The 17,275-nt window shown below is 55.0% G+C and overlaps 1 protein-coding gene across 6 annotated transcripts in view; it reads right to left on the reverse strand.

Moving 5' to 3' along the window:
• The window catches only part of GSE1 (Gse1 coiled-coil protein), a 310,266-nt gene that overhangs the window by 118,205 nt on the left and 174,786 nt on the right, over positions 1 to 17,275 (reverse strand). For 2 of the 6 annotated variants that reach the window (XM_009196980.4, XM_009196977.4), the window contains exon 1: positions 1,516 to 4,371. The exons of the other annotated variants lie outside the window; for them this stretch is intronic. In XM_009196980.4, the coding sequence (XP_009195244.1) occupies positions 1,516 to 1,552 (37 nt within the window). In that variant the 5' untranslated portion in view covers positions 1,553 to 4,371. Of the gene's footprint in view, positions 1 to 1,515; positions 4,372 to 17,275 lie in introns of those variants that run through there. 6 annotated transcript variants of the gene reach the window in all.

The following is a 17,275-nucleotide window of genomic DNA, read 5'->3' on the forward strand; positions in this document are numbered from 1 at the left end:
CAGTTACTGGGAACTAAAACAGACACCACAAAACTCAAAAAGAGTAAAAGTGCAGATTTTCTCCAGGAGGAGTCTTTCCTGCCCTTTTTTTTTTTTTTTTAAGTCAGTAGGACTCTGGTGACCCTCTCTGCCCTGCTCTATTAACTCAGTGAAAACGTTTGCCCAGGTTAGGGCAGCAAAGGCCAGATCCAAGGGAGCTGGGTCTTGTCCAGGCCCCTTCCTCCCCCACACGCTCCTCCTGGGGACTCCAGGGCGGTGTGGAAACCTCAGCAAAAGTGACAGGATTTTCTGAACAGAGAGAGAAAAAAAACCCGAAACCGAACACCGGGCCACGTGCACCCTTCCCCAGCAAAACAATTCAGAAATAAAGCTCCAGGGCAGCGTCTTCTGCAGAATTTTATAAAAGCCTCACGATGGGAAAACTAGGAACTTCCCCTCTCCTCCCTACAGCCCCACATCACTCTCCCCACCCACACACACCCCACCTTCATTAGGTACCGTGTGTCAAAGCTCAAGGGAGATCAACTCGAAGGGAGGGAGGAAAAATAACATCAGCTCATTCCTAGAACCAGCGGTCACACGCAGCACAGCCTTCCCGACCTGCGGTCACGTGGCCCCACCTGGGGCAGGCCTGTGCGTTCCTCCTCGACCCCAGCGGGGACAGGAGTGGGGGTGCCGCCACGGGGTGGGGGAGGGCCCTGGGGTTCACCACCGAGGGCTCCCTCGCCTGAATTCCTGGATCACCAGCTTCCATTTAGCCTACACTCAATTTTTTTTAAGGTTTATAAGTCCAAATAAGCTGAATTCAGGAGGGGCTCCCCAAACCTCCAGCTGTCAACCCCCTCCCCTCCCCTCCAGGCTGAAAGTGCTACTTGCCCCGAAACAGAAAGTTACAGGGCAAGCGGCTGTCACCGCGCAGGAAGGTTAAGGAAACAGGAAGCCACGCCAAATACCCTCCTGAGCTTCCCCGGCCCCCTCCTCCGACCTCGGCGGAACAAAACCTTCCAGGGAATCCCAGGCAGGAAGGGGGGCGGCGGGGGGGGGCCGGCGAGCCACGCTCGCGCCGAGACCGCGCAAGGGGGTTGGCTGGAGGGAGAGGGAAATGAGCTCCAGGATTGGGGTGGGGGGGCATGCTACCCGATCGGGGCGGCCTGCGGGAAAGTAACTTCACACTCGGCGCTTAATTCACCTTGGAAGGTTTAAGTGCCTCGGCCGCTCGCTGCGCCGCCGCGGCGGAGCCGGCTCCGGGCAGACAAAAGGAGCGAGACGCGCAACCCCCGGCGGCGGCGCGGTGGGGGTGGCGGGCCGGGTGGGCGCTCCCAGCTGCACGTAGCCGCGCACACCGCGGGCTTGACCGCCGCTGGAGGATCCGAGGCCGCGCGCGTCCGCGGGAGGGACCGGCGGACCCAATGCCCCGACCCTGGCACGGGGGTCTGGCGGAGGGGGGTCGGGTGAGGAAGGGTCCCGGGCGCGCCGGCGCCGCGCGGGACCCGGGGAGGCGCACGGCTAGCTTACCTGGTAAGTAATACAGAGGCGGCTTCAATCCAAACATGGTTCAAATTAGAATTCCATAGTGGCCAAAGAGGGATGAAGAAGGAAAATAATATTAAAACCCAGGAATGAACAAAAAGCACCGTTCAAGCCACGGCGCTCAAAAATGTCCAAAACAATAAAATAAAGGCAGAAGAGCGATCCTGAAAGCGACGAAAAAAAAAAAATCAGTCTTTTTTTCCCCCCCAAGATGATCAAAAGGCTCTCTCTCCGACCAGCGCCCGGGCAATTTCGGCCACCTTGGCCCTGGCAGATCCACAATGAGGTAATTGACGACCAAGGACGGGCCGGAGCCTCCACGGCTGCCCGGGTGTCTTCGCCGCGTGTGTATTTTCTGCCTTTTGGACTTGAGATGCAAATAAAAAAAAAGGAGGGGGGAGCACGGCGGAGGGAAGCAGGCGGGGAAGAGGAGCGAGAGAAAAATAAAGGGGGGAGGTGAGGGTGATGAAATTGGGGGGTTAAGATCTTCAGGGATTACTCATTTGAAAGGAAAAGGGGGGGAGAATAAAAAAACAGCCCCCAAGACGTGCGAGTAGCAATCTCTCCTCCATTCAGCCATTTGAATGTCAAGGGCGAGGGTCAAGAGACCTGTTTCCAACAGGGTTTCACGTTCAGAACCAGAAGGAAAAAGGAAGGGGGGGCGGCGGGAGGGGGTATCTCTTGTTGCCAAGGAGAAATCGGCTTTGTTTTGTTTCCCCTTAGCTACTGGGTGAGGAGGGGCGGGGTGGCGGGGAGAGGAGGAGGGGGCGAGCGGGAGAGGGGAGAGCAGAAAATTAATACCCAAACAGCCAAGAAGTACCGAGGGGGAGATTTCTTCTCGTAAATAAAAGAGGCGGCGATTGCAAACAAGTCTCCGGCAGGAGAAAGCAGGCCGGGGAGCCGGATCCCCTCCCCCTCTCGCAACCAACACCCCTCCCCCCGTTTTTTGGTTATCTCCCTGGCCCGGCGTCCCACCACTGACTCAGAGAGAGGGGGTGGAAGGAGGAGGAGAAAGAACTCGCGGGGGCTCTGGCGCCTGGGCAGAAGGAGGCAGGAGGAGAGCGGGGAGGCGAGAGCGCACGGCGGTGGAGAGCCCCTCGATCAATTTTCATGCAAGAATCATTATCGGTAAATTGGAAAGCTGGCTGCCTGACAGCAGATTTGTCTCCCCTAATGAAAGCGAAAGGGTAGGGGCGCAGCGGCGGGCGGCTGAAGGCGGCGGCGGCGGCTCCTTCCGTCTCTACGCGGCATCTTCCAACAGCTCCATGCTTCGCAGGGCGATAATAATAGTTTCACTTGCGAGCTTCCCCCCGTGCGGCCGCCGAGCCGGGCGGCAGATCCATGCGGATGGGGAGCGGGGAGCAGGACGCCGGGCTCGCCTCTCCAAACCCGGGGAGGGTGGCGCTGCCGAAGGCAGGGTGCTCCCCTTTGCGCCGAAGCGGGGGCCGTTTGCAAACAGTGGGCGGCTGCGGGCGCCGTTGGTCCCCCCTCCGGCTGCCCAACTCCGCGCTCTGGCCGTCCGCCCGCCCGCCGGTCCTCCCTCCCTCCCCACCCACGATTGACAGCTGCGGGAGCCGGGAGTTCGCCCTCCGCCAGGACCCGGGAGGAGAATCCCCAAACCGTGACCCGGGACTCGGGGCTGCCTTTTGTGGAACCCACGCGGGGCTGCGGCAACGCACACGCCGGCTTGCCCTGGTGAGCTCCTCCGGCGAGCGGTTTCCCTCCTTTCTTTTCCTCTCACCCCTTACCCCGCACCCCACCCCTTAAAAATCCCTGTTGCAAGTGTAATCAAATGCTTGATAGCATCTCCCACACTCTCCCTGCACTGGTGCATTATCAGATCCGGGAAGGCATGCTTCCAGGCAAATAGACCTAATAAATGCTATTACTGGGATTCTGCAAGCCCCGGCTGCACCATAGTAACGAGAGCCCCGGCTAATTTGGTTTAAGAAAACGATCAACTGCACAGAGACTGAGTGTGGAGCCTGTATCTCTCCTCCCCACGCCGCCTCCCTTTCACACCAGCTCAAGAAGGCCCCATGTGATAATTCCCCAAATCGAAGGGGAAAAAACCCTGCCGCCAAACCACATCCTGTGCGCTTATTGTCCAGCCCAGCGATTTTAAAGAGACAGGATCCATTTACCCACGTCCCCCGACCCGCCTCTATAAACGCACGCTGCAAAGCTGCCTCTTGATGTGACAATTTATTTTCAAGCCCTTTTACCTCCTGAGGGGCCCCTCAGTGGCACAACCAGCCGGAATCACGACTTGGTGACACTAAGGGGTCACCTTTTGACCCCAGATACAATCATGGTTTGAGGAGCAGACCTGATCCCGCAGGTACGCACGGCGGGGCACCGCGGTCACGCCAGGCTTGGGTTCCTGCCAACGCTCTCCAACCACTGCGTAAATCAGGGGTCCCCAGCGGTAGCCCCGGGGTCCCTGCTAAATGCAGCGGCTTCAAATGACACTTGAACTCCCGGAATACGATACCCTAGAGAAAAGCTCCGGAGGGCAAATTGGAGGAGGTTGGGAGAGTGGGGGGAGCGGCGTGCCTTTTGACCTCTCCAAGCCACTTGCCAAACCCTCGCCTACCCCGCCAGAAAAATTCTTAAATGAGCTGGGCGGAGCGCTCGGAGCCAAGGGAGGGGTGGCGCTCCTCTCCGCCGCCGCCAGCGGCTCGGTGGCTGCGGCGTGCTGGCGGACGCCTTCCGCCGGGGCCCGACCGCCTGGGGTGCGAGGAGCGTCTTTGAGTCCCCCAGCTCGCTGCTGCGCCCCGCCTGGCGCCCCCTGCCCCCGGGCGGCCGAGCGCACGCGGGCGCAGGGGAGGGCGCCAGAGCTGCTGACCTGGAGGAAACCGGCCGCTCGGGGCCGCCCGCGCCCGCCGCCAGCCTCTGGCTGCTCCGCCCCGCGCTGACCCTGGAGGTCGCGCCAGGCCCTCGGCGCCGGCGGCCCTTTGTTTCCGGAGCTGCGTGGCGGCGCGCTCTCTGCGCCTCCCCTTGCACCCGCCGCCGGCGGCGGCCTGGCAAACAGGGCAGCTGGGTTGGGGTCCAGCACCTGCCCTCCCTGCCCCCACCCTGCGCGCCCCGCCGGGCCTCCGCTCCCCCCTCACACCCATTTATCACCCATTTATCACCCGCGAGCTGCACAATCTGCGCCCCTGGGGGGTGGGGGGTGAGGAGCGGCCAGGACGCGGGTTAGACCAAACGGGTGAGCTACCGCCCACCCGCTAACCCCTCACAAATTGGAAAAATTTCCCATCTTACTTAGGGGAAAAAAAACCAAACTATTTTTAAAAGACCCTAAACTATCAGTTTCTGTTGTCATTCTTTTATTGGTTTTTAATTCTCCGGGATTACACGAACAACAGTAGTAATTAATACTAAACCTTCCTCTACTGTATATGCTAATGGCAGGAGCCATAAAAATTAATTTGCAAACATGTCATTACACAATAGCTGTACAGGCAATAAACCTGTAATTATGGGCCAATCACAGGCATGGTACAGAGGGAGGGGTGCTCCCCCAATCTGCTGGGTGCCCCCCTTCCCCTGCTCCAGTGGGGAAGACGATGCCAGAAAGAAGCTTGCCTCCTGGGAGCCACCTGTGGAGAACGGGAAAGGGGTCTCTAGTCCAGAGCTCCCATCAGCCTGGCTTCCAGGCAAGAGAACTTGGAGACAGCCATCGAGGCCCTCCTGAGATTGAAATTGAGCGTGGTGGCCCGACGCAGTGGCTCACGCCTGTCATCCCAGCACTTTGGGAGGCCGAGACGGGTGGATTATGAGGTCAGGAGATCGAGACCATCCTGGCTAACATGGTGAAACCCTGTCTCTACTAAAAATACAAAAAAATTAGCCGGGCGTGGTGGCGGGCACCTGTAGTCCCAGCTACTTGGGAGGCTGAGGGAGGAAAATGGCATGAACCCATGAGGCCGAGGTTGCAGTGCGCCGAGATCACGCCACTGCACTCCAGCCTGGGCGATAGAGCGAGACTCTGTCTCAAAAAAAAAAAAAAAAAAAGAAAAGAAAAAGAAAGAAATTGAGCGCAGAGAGGCGACGCAGGGGCTTGGAGAGCTCCCCAGGCCTGGCTGGCGGTGGGTAGGCCAGACCAGAAAGGAGAGGGCCAGAGAAGAGTGGGCATGCTGGTGGGCCAGCTCCTGGCTGATCTAGTCAAAGGTAAACATCTCCCCCTAATAAGTATTTGAATGCCTGCGTCGAATTACCTTAAAATGCTCAGGCCAAGTCCTAATTGCTTTTAGCCACACCCTTGGGAAGGAGAGCTGTAAGATTCTAGTGATAGCCCAGCCTCCTTTGGCCCTGGATCTGGGCGTCTCAAAGTAGGTTAGTGACATTTCCTGGTGACAGGGACCTTTGTAAGGGAGGAAAATATGAGACCCACTATGGGAGGGTGGTTACACCACAGCTGCCGACCTGATGCCAAAACAGCTGAGAAATAGAAAGCAACCCCACTGTGCCCCCCGCTGGCCTCCCAGGCGGCTTTCCATTGAATGGCCGGGTTGTTTGCCACAATGTGGCTGAACAGGGTAGTGGGAAGGATTTTCCCCTTCCCACTGGCCCTTGTGGCTTGGCTGTGGTTTTTGGAACCCATCACTACAGCCATTCATTCCCAGGGGAGCCCCCCCCCGGCCTCTGAGGGTGCCTATGGCCTGGCTAGGGGTGACAGGGGCCACCAGTCTAGGCCACACCAGGACGGAGTGCCAGGTGCCCATGTGAGAAGGGCAGTGCTCTTCGTAAGATTTCACCCCAGAAGGATTCTGTCCAAGGAAAGGATGTCTCCGTCTCTCTCCACCCCCCACACTTCTCCGGAAAAGCCCGGTGGTGGCGATGCTCTCGGTCCCCATCCCTCCGCTCACCGCTGGGGAGGAATCGGACATTTATGGAAAAGAGGTAGGAAACTGGGCAGGCTGGACCACTCAGACCTGTGCCTCCAGGTAGCCCTTGTCAAAGGCTGGGGACGCCAAGGGGCAAACTCACCCCGTACCTTCCTGAGAAAGCCCTGCCCACGCTGCAAGCCCACCCAAGGTGAGAGGGAAGAATGGGCCCTAACAGCATAGGGCCATGTTCTGGACACAGCAGAAAAAGAGAGACAACTGCTTCATCTCTCAATGGGAGAAAAAAAGCCGGGGGCTGGGCTGCTTCCCAGGAGGCGGCATGTGGCCCGCCGGATCCCCACTCTGAAGAGGCAGGTCCCCTCCACCAGCTGCACCTTCAAAATGGAGGGTCCCCAGACTCCCTCTAGCGGGGCTGCCTTTGCCACAGCACGCAGACAGTCTAGCTGGCCAACAGAGTCAGCTGAGAGCAATAAAAATAGCGTCCCAGCACGTGCTGGGAAAACTGAGGCTGCAGGCTGGGGTCTGGAGTGCACACGGCGGGGTACCTCAGCTGGCAGCTGTGCCCATGGGCATCTGGTGGCCCCCCAGGACCAGGCACAGCCTCCCCCTCTGGAGAGGGGCACTGCTCCCCAGATTCCAGGAAAGGGAGGGGCGGGGAAGCTGCGTGGCTAACCTGGAATGACCCATCTGTCCTCGGGTGGGCAGCCTCCGTTTCCCTCTTTAGGGTAATAATACCAGCTGATGCTCCTGCGCGCTCAGTCTGTGCCAGCTGCTGTTCTGAGCACTTTTCCTGGATGGCGCATTGGATCCTCGTGACAATCTGGTTCAAGGTCACCATGAGTTCCATTTTCCAGATGAAGAACAGATAGGTCAAGCAGCTTGCCCAAGGACACACAGCCAGTGGGTGGCAGAGCTGGGGATGGAACCCAAGCTGGCTCCCAAGTGCACGTTCATTACCATCGGCAAAGGTTTGCAGTCAGACTTCAATTCCATCTCGCCCCACTCTCTGTGTGCCCTCGGGCAGTGACATCAACCTTTTGACCCTCAGTTTCCTTACCTGGAAAATGAGGCGAATCACCCCTGCACTCCAGGTAGATGTGTGTAATTACACCGGTGCCTGGTACACAGAGACTCCATGAGCAGAGCAGCCATTAGTCCTGTCTTTCAGATAACAGTGGTAATAATGCTAATAGTAGCTCCCACTGATTGGGCCTCAGTGCCCCGGGGCTCCACGATGCCTGCTTTCCTATGATGTCATCTTACTTGGGACCTGCCCCAGCATCCCCTCCCCTTGAGATGGACACCACAATGGCCATCACCCACTTGTGTGCATGAAGATGCTGAGGCCCAGAGAAGTGAAGCCAGTCACCAAGGGCAACGGCATACAGGAAGGGGATACACCCTGTTTCTCTTCTGTCTGGCTCTAGTCCTTAGGTCACTGGACCGTCTATGAACATTCCAAGTCTCAAGCAGTCTGAGGTTGAAAGAAAAAAGGGAACCTCTGTCTAGTCACACCTCATGGTGACTTCTGCATATCCAGGTTTTGTTTTTACCTTCGCTTGGTGGGAATTACAGGGCACACCCCACCCACGTGTGCTGTCACATCTCAGAGCATTTAACCGGGATCCTGGGGCCGAGGTGTCCCCAGCTTGCCCCAGTGCAGGCAGAATGGTAATCTGCCAAAAGTGATGCCCACATGGCCAGGTGCAGCGCTTATACCCATAATTCCAACACTTTGGGAGGCCGAGGTGGAACGATTGCTTGAGCCCAGGAGATCAAGACCAGCCTGGACAACATAGTGGGATGCCATCCCTACAAAAAATAAAAATGTTAGCCAGGTTTAGTGGTGTGTGTGCCTATAGTCCCAGCTACATGGGAAGCTGAGGCAGGATGATCTCTTGAGCCCAGGAAATGGAGGCTGTAGTGAGCCGTGTTTGTGCCATTGCATTCCAGCCTAGGTGACAAAGCAAGACCCTGTCTCAAAAAAAAAAAAAAAGAAGAAAAAAAAAAGAAAAAAGATACATCTGCCTGGTACTGTGACTATGGCCTTATTTAGAAAGAGTCTGTGAAGATGTAATTAAAAATCTCCAGGCCAGGCGCGGTGGCTCACATCTGTAATCCCAGCACTTTGGGAGGCCGAGGAGGGCGGATCAGGAGGTCAAGAGATCAAGACCATCCTGACCAAATGGAGAAACCCCGTCTCTACTAAAAATACAAAAATTAGCTGGGCACGGTGGCAGGCGCCTGTAGTCCCAGCTACTCGGGAGGCTGAGGCAGGAGAATTGCCTGAACCCAGGAAGCGGAGGTTGCAGTGAGCCGAGATCGAGCCACTGCACTTCCAGCCTGTTGACCGAGTGAGACACCATCTCAAGAAAAAAAAAGAATCCCCAGACCAGATCATCCTGGATTATTAGGGTGGGCCTAAACTCAATGGCAAAGGTCTTTATAATGAGAGGAACCATTTGCACCCCCACGTTTATCACAGCACTATTCACTATAGCCAAAATATGGAATCAACCTCGGTGTCCAACACAGACAAATGAATCTAGAGAATGTGGGACATACACGCAATGGAATACTACTCACCCGCAAAAAAGAGTGAAACCCTGTCATTTGCAGCAACACTTGTGGAATTGGAGACTCTTACGTTAAATGAAACAGGCCAGACATAGAAAGGCAGACACTGCATGGTCTCACTAATATGTGGGAACTAAGAACGTGGATCTCATGAAGACAGAAGCGGGAGGGGTAGAGGGGAGGGAAGACAGAAGAGAAGTTGATTAATGGGTGCAAATATACAATTAGATAGAAATAAGACCTAGTTAAAAAATAAAAAAAAGGGCCGGGCGCGGTGGCTCAAGCCTGTAATCCCAGCACTTTGGGAGGCCGAGACGGGTGGATCACGAGGTCAGGAGATCGAGACCATCCTCGCTAACATGGTGAAACCCCGTCTCTACTAAAAAATACAAAAAACTAGCCGGGCGATGTGGCGGACGCCTGTAGTCCCAGCTACTCGGGAGGCTGAGGCAGGAGAATAGCGTGAACCCGGGAGGCGGAGCTTGCAGTGAGCTGAGATCCGGCCACTGCACTCCAGCCTGGGCGACAGAGTGAGACTCCGTCTCAAAAAAAAAAAAAAATAAAAATAAAAATAAAAAAAAATAAATAAAAATAAAAAAAAGATCTAGTGTTCTATAGATCACTAGGGTGACTACAGTTCATAATAATCTATTGTACACTTCAAAATAGCTAGAATAATTCAAAAAAATTTTTTTTTTTTTTGAGACAGAATCTCGCCCTATCACCAGGTCAGAGTGCTGTGGCTCAATCTTGTCTCACTGCAACCTTTGACTCCCCGGTTCAAGTGATTCTCCTGCCTCAGCCTCCAGAGTAGCTGGGATTACAGGCATGTGCCACCACACCCAGCTAATTTTTTTGTATTTTTAGTAGAGACGGTGTTTCACCATGTTGGCCAGGATGGTCTCGATCTCCTGACCTCGTGATCCATCCTCCTCGGCCTCCCAAAGTCCTGGGATTACAGGCATGAGCCACTGCGCCTGGCCTCAAATATTTCTAGAATAAAGAAAAGAAAAATATACCAAGTACACTGATTTCTTTTTTGAGACAGAGACTCATTCTTCACCCAGGCTGGAGTGCAGTGGTGTCAGCTCACCACAGCCTCCACCTCCAGGGTTCAAGTGATTCTCGTGCCTCAGCCTCCCAAGTAGCTGATCACAGGCACACGCCACCACGCCTGGCTAATTTTTGTAATTTTAGTAGAGACAGGGTTTTGCCATGTTGCCCAGGCTGGTCTCAAACTCCTAACTTCAGGTGATACACCCTCCCCGGCCTCCCAAAGTGCTGGGATTACAGGCATGAGCCACCACACCTAGCCCCAGTACACTAGTTTGATCTGTACAAATTACATAAATGTATTATCACATTAATTATATAAATTATTAAACTATCATATAACTCCAAAAACATGTTCTTAAAAAGAGGAACAGACAAAAGAGAAGACACACAAGAGACACGGCCACATGAAAATAGAGGCAGAAATTGGAGTGCTATGGCCACAAGCCGAGGGACGCCTGGAGCCCCCAGGTGCTGGAAGAGGCAGGAAGAAGCTGCCTGTGGGACCTCCGGAGGGAGCATGGCCCCGCTGACACTTTGATTTCAGTTTCATTCCGTGAGAGAATACATTTCTGTTGTTTTAAGCTGCTACCCAGTTTGCAGTAATTTGTTATAGCAGCCACAGGAAGCTAATACATCCTGTCACTTCTGTCAAATGCCCTCTGTCCTATCAGCCCTGGGAAGCTCTGGGCAGTGTCCAAGTCTGGAAGCTGCATGCTTTGGGCCACAGCTGGGTCAAGTCATCCTTCAGGTGTGTCACAGGGACTCAGATTGAGAGAAAGTGTCCTGAGGCCCTGGACAGGGGTGTGGTGAGGCTGCCTGCCCTCCACAAAACTCATGTCAGCACTCCACTGGGACCTGCCCGCCCTCTCATCTCACTACCTCGTGACACACATTTGCCAGCCAGGCTTTGGGTGGAAGACCGACCCCCCCGAGATCATCAGATGTGGCCATCTGCCCAGGGAAATAGCCCACCAGCCTTCCTGAGGGTCGACCTCTCACTGCTGGCCTTGCAGATGCCTGCAGGCCCCACAGGGCCAGGGGTGACAGTAACGACAAGAATCCCTGGTGGCCAGCTTCTTACCAAGCCATGCCCTTTCATCCCAGCCTCTAGGGCAATTGGGTGGGGCCAGGTGGCCAAGTTCTGGCCAAGAGAATGTGGTGGAAGGAATAACTGGCCACGTCCAGGCCTGGCCCGGAAGAGCTGCCTGTGCGAGTCTCTGTTTTTCCCTTCCTGGGTCTTTGTAATGGATACCTTCTCCCGGAATGACTCTGAGTACAGATACTGAAGCCAGCAACACCTCCATCAACTGATGCTCAGGGCAGAGGCCCCTGCTCTGGCTCCCCACCAATCCTACATTATGTGGGCATGTCCTTGAGAAATAAATATCTACTGTACAACTTATAATATAATGCACCCCTGTGAAGTTGAGTCTCTTTGTTATGGGGGTTTGTGTGAGTTTAACTAACAACACAGGCCGGGTGGGATGGCTCATGCCTGTAATCCTAGCACTTTGAGAGGCTGAGGCAGGCAGATTACTTAGGCCACGAGTTCAAGACCAGCCTGGCCAACATGGTGAAACCCCACTTCTACTAAGAAATACAAAAATTAGTTGGGCATAGTGACGCATGTCTGTAATCCCAGCTACTCAGGAGGCTGAGGCAGGAGAATTGCTTGAACCCGGGAGGTGGAAGGTGTAGTAAGCTGAGATCAGGCCACTGTACTCTAGCCTGGACAACAGAGCTAGACTGTCTCAAGAAAAATAAAAATAACTAACGGCCGGGCATGGTGGCTCACGCCTGTAATTCCAGCACTTTGGGAGGCCAAGGCCAAGGTCAGGAGATAGAGACCATCCTGGCTAACACAGTGAAACTCCGTCTCTACTAAAAATACAAAAAATAATTAGCCAGGCGAGGTGGCGGGCGCCTGTACTCCCACCTACTTGCAAAGCTGAGGCAGGAGAATGGTGTGAACCCGGGAGGCGGAGTTTGCAGTGAGCCGAGGTCGCGCCACTGCACTCCAGCCTGGGCGACAGAGCGAGACTCTGTCTCAGAAAAACAAAAAACAAACATGAAAAACAAACAACAAATACCCGTAGGTCTCCTTTCCAGATGTTGACTTTCTGCTGAGTACTGTGCTACATGCTTTAAGTACATTATCTTGTTACATCTTCACAACAAAAGCAAGTCTATTATTATCCCCATTTTTTAGATGAAGAAACTGAAAAAGCCTAGAGAAGTGAAGTGATTTGCCCAAGGTCACACAGCCAGTAAGGAGCAATGCTCAGATTGGAACTCAGACAAGTTGGAAGCCAGGCCCTGTATTTTCAACTCTCTCCATGCGGCCGCCCTCATCTCTCTGTGGTAGGAGCTGGCAAAGACGCTTTACCCAGAAACCCTTCTTAATTAAAAGCAAAACAAACAAAAAACAGGAAGGGTAAGAACACCGCATCTGCAGCCTACATGCAAAACTGTGTGTCCGACCTCCAGTTGGGGCCTGCCCCTGGAGCAGGCTGCCAGCAAGCTCAGTATCTGGAAACTCTTTAAAATAATGGTTTTACAAGACAGAGGCAGCGATACGACAAAGGGCCTTCCTTCCTATGACTACGGAGATGCCAGAGAAATCAGACAGCGACTGTGCTGGGGACTGCCCAGGCCACATAGTCATCCCTGTGAGGGGACCCTCTGCCTGTCCTCGAACGCCTCCTGGGACACAGACGGGCCACTTCTGGAGGGAGTCCATTCGTCATCTCAGACAGCCCTAGTTGTCAACATTCTGCATTGTGCAAAGCCAACAGAGCCCTGGCAAGAGCTGTTGGAAGGTGCCACGGAGGTCCCCCGAGGGGAGGAGAAATATGGGAATAAATGCGACTCAGAAGTCCCTGGACCAGCAGCTCACACCATCTGTGGACACCATGACAGCACGGGCACGGCTGGCCTCCTCACATCCTGCTCCGGTTGCGGGCCTGCTGTGGCCGCGGTCCTGCTCTGCTGCGTGGGGGCAAACGGACAAGGCTTTCTTTTCCGCAAGCACTCCAGAGACCAGGCGAGGCCCTGCTCCAGGAAAACACGCATTGTGAACAGCCCTTCCCACTGTCCCCTGCTGGGGTCTGCTGGGCAAGAAGTCACTGACAGGGTTGTAACTCCCCATTTGTGGATGACACACAGATCTTGCTGTCTCCTCCTGGGCCGAACTGGTTCAGGTTCATGTAGCCCTCTGGCCAAGAAGATGTGGTTTCTACGAGCAGCTTCATCCCTGCCTTTCCCCTCATGCTGGGTGCAAGCTTTTTAGTGCGACAGACCAGAGTGGGATGCCCGAGGGCCCTCTGTGTCCTTCTCTGCCTTTACCTTGAAAGAAATCTGGAGCCAGCCCCAGCCACTTCGTTTCCTATTGGTCTTCCTCGCCTGTTCTTTCTGGACTGTCCCCATGGCCTGAGCTGTCCTTTACTTGCCCTCCAGCGGGTCATGCCTGAACTGATAGGGCAATTCTTGATGTGTCCCCAGCATGGGGTATTCAGTAGAATGGCTCCTCTGTCCTGGCACTTACAAAGTATGGGCACGGCTCAAGGTCTCTCAGCCTCGGCACAACTGACATTGGGGGCCGGATGATTCTTTGCTGTGGGGGCTGTCCTGGGCATCGCAGGATGTTTAGCAGCATCCCCGGCCTTGACCCACAAGATGTCAATAGGACAGCACAGTTATGGCAATCAAAATATGTCTACAGGCTGGCAGGGTGGCTCATGCCTGTAATCCCAACACTGTGGGAAGCCGAGGTGGGTGGATCACTTGGGTCCAGGAGTTCAAGACCAGCCTGAGGAACGTGGCAAAAACCCATCTCTACAAAAAATATAATTAACTAGGTGTGGTGGTGGACGCCTGTAGTCCCAGCTACTTGGGAGGCTGAGGCAAGAGGATCGCTTCAGCTTGGGTGGCAGAGGTTGCAGTGAGCTGAGATCGTGCCACTGCCCTTCAGCCTAGATGACAGAGCAAGATATTGTCTCAAATTTTTTTTTTTTTTTGAGACGGAGTCTCGCTCTGTCGCCCAAGCTGGAGTGCAGTGGCGCGATCCTGGCTCACTGCAAGCTCCGCCTCCTGGGTTCACGCCATTCTCCTGCCTCAGCCTCCCGAGTAGCTGGAACTACAGGCGCCCGCCACTGCGCCCGGCTTATTTTTTGTATTTTTAGTAGAGACGGGGTTTCACCATGGTCTCGATCTCCTGACCTTGTGATCCGCCCGCCTCGGCCTCCCAAAGTGCTGGGATTACAGGCGTGAGCCACCGCGCCCGGCTGTCTCAAATTTAAAAAACATTTCCAGATACGGCCAACTGTCGCGAGGAGCAAAACTGCCTCCGTAGAGAACCACTTACGTAGCCTAAATAATCCAGCCAGCACGCTGGGTGACACAAGTTTTAGACCTCCTTCTATGGCTGGCCTTGAGCCAACAGCTGCTCTCTCTTGGCCCCAGCTTTAGCACATACAAACTTAGAGGGGCTGAATGGGGTGCTCTGGTCTTCTAGCTGTCTCAGATTCTCCAGTGCTGCTTAGAACCAATGGTTCCAAGATGGGGATAAGCTTGTGACTCAGGACAACAGGATCAGAAGGGAAGGGACCCAGGGTGTGCCCCCCAGCAGGGCTCATGCAAGAAACACAGGAAATGAGGTGTGGACTCTATGGGGTGGGCAACCCTGGTGCCTCTGGCATCTCAGTGTTTCTCCCTTTTCTCTGCAGTCCTCTTTCTCCCCAACCTAAACAAAACCTGCTCTGAAAAGAAATATCTACTATTAATCATTCACACACTAGCATGACTTAGCCTTGCCTCTGCTATCTCTACAGAATCCAGGCTGTGTCCCTGGTTGGGTCCATCTCCTAGCCCCTGGAACAGCTATAGGATGTATTTGGGAAAAGCAGGGCAAAGGAGACTTTTTTTTTTTTTTTTTTTAAGATGGAGTCTTGCTCTGTCACCCAGGCTGGAGTGCAGTGGTGTGATCTCGGCTGACTGTAACTTCTGCTTCCTGGGTTCAAGCGATTCTCTTGCCTCAGCCTCCTGAGTAGCTAGGATTACAGGCGCCTGGCACAGCACCTGGCTAATTTTTGTATTTTTAGTAGAGACGGAGTTTCACCATGTTGGTCAGGCTGGTCTCGAACTCCTGACCTCGTGATCCACCCACCTTGGCCTCCCAAAGTGCTGGGATTACAGGCACGAGCCACCATGCCCGGCCACAAGGAGACATTCTTTTTTTTTTTTTTTGAGACGGAGTCTCGCTCTGTCGCCCAGGCTGGAATGCAGTGGCCGGATCTCAGCTCACTGCAAGCTCCGCCTCCCGGGTTTAGGCCATTCTCCTGCCTCAGCCTCCCGAGTAGCTGAGACTACAGGCGCCCGCCACCTTGCCCGGCTAGTTTTTTTTTTTGTATTTTTTAGTAGAGATGGGGTTTCACCGGGTTAGCCAGGATGGTCTCGATCTGCTGACCTCATGATCCGCCCGTCTCGGCCTCCCAAAGTGCTGGGATTACAGGCTTGAGCCACTGCGCCCGGCCAAGGAGACATTCTTAAGTGCATTTACGATAAAAACAGTGGCTTCCATTTCTAAGGTCACGTGATGAGGGAAACTACGGAGTACCCTGTATTGCAGGAGCTGCTACAGGGAGGGAGAAGCCCCAGCCTGGTGCTGGACTTGGTGGGAGGTCATTTGACTCAGAGGTATCATGGTGAAGAGGTGGGGCCAGCAGGGCCACCCACAAACCAGGTGCTATGTGGACAGTCCCCCGGGCTTCACGACCATCAGTCTCATACGGCAAACACTAGCTTGTGCTGAGCTGAACACAGCACCAAGGCCAGAGCACTCTTAGTTAACAGTCACAATCCCAACCCATGTGTCCCAAAGACAGCCTTTCCGGTTGTTTGTGGGGGTGGAGTAACCCAGAAGCATCTCCGCTTCAGCTCTTCACTGGGAGGCAGGCTGGCTGCGCCTGGGCAGAGCGAGACACACCTGTTCAGTTCTGCACAGCGGGGGCTTATGGGTGTGGGAGGGGATGCTGGGTCCCAGCACGGTTCTGCCCCTGTGGCAGGTGTAGCGTGGCTCTGGCCTTCTCTGGCCTTCAGTCTCTTCCTCTGTAGGATGCTTGGACGAAATGATCCCCCAGGCCCTCCAGCTCGGTGAGCCCATGATTAATAAAACTCAGACACACCATCTGCTCACTCTGACATTTAAGAAACAGAACGGGTTTTCAAAGAGAAAGCTGCCCTGTGCAGCCTGCTCCCCGCCTTCGCCTGCTAATCCAAATGTGGGTTCACACCCTCCCCGCATCCCAGCCCTGACTCTACAAATTCCAACATGCACACACACAATCACACGCAGAGCGCGCTCCCCCTCCTCCACCCAGAAGGTCAAAACCGGATGGGGTGGGGGTGGGGCAGGGCAGCTGAAGGCCGAGGTGTGCCCTAATAAAACCCTGAAATGACTGGCATCTTCTGGGCCTCCCACCCTTTATACTGCCTTCTCCACCCCGAGGGCAAGGATGCATTTTGAAAACCACACGTCTCCAAACTTCACAACTCCCCTGATGCCGAGACAGCCTTCCCTCATGCTCAGCCCGTTCCCAGTGCTGGGGAGGGAGACTGCTCTCCCTTTCTGCAGATGGGAAAAGTCAGCCCAAGGTCACACCAAGGACAAGCAGCGAGGCAGGGACGCGGCTCCTGACAGAGTACACGCATGTGGAATGTTCTGTGCCATGCAGGGCCCTTTCCCCTGCGATGCTCATCAACACCATCCCCACCGCTCTGTCCTCCAGACAGCCCTTCACCATGCACCGTGGCTTTGCCTCTTATGCGACGACTCAGAAACAGGACCTCAGGCCCACTCCGATCCCAGGCACAGAAGCAAACCCTCTGTGCTATGCCCATGGCTCTGCCTTGTCCATGGAGTGGCTGGCAATTGTAAGCACTTAAGGCCAGGCCCAGAGGAGGGCAGTGGGGGACAGTGTGGGTCCCCAGGTGAGACTCTCCCACCAGCTGGAGGGTTTTCACTAGGCCCAGGAGCTAAGCTGGGGCGGTGGGGACACGGTCAGGACAGTGAGGCCTGTGCCAGCCAGGTGCCTGCTGTGTGGCTTCCTCCAGGTACCCAGGCTCCGCCTCTGGCAGGGAACAGTGGAGAAAGTCCCTCGGGAAGGCCCTAACCTAGGGCCTGGCACTCTTTGTTGACTGAGTCTTGGTCACCCCCAACTCAAGCTGTCCTCTCCTGGGGAACCCCCAGGTGGTCAGCTCTC

The sequence above is a fragment of the Papio anubis genome, chromosome 18 (assembly GCF_008728515.1).
Source record: "Papio anubis isolate 15944 chromosome 18, Panubis1.0, whole genome shotgun sequence".
In the NCBI taxonomy this organism is placed as follows: domain Eukaryota; kingdom Metazoa; phylum Chordata; class Mammalia; order Primates; family Cercopithecidae; genus Papio; species Papio anubis.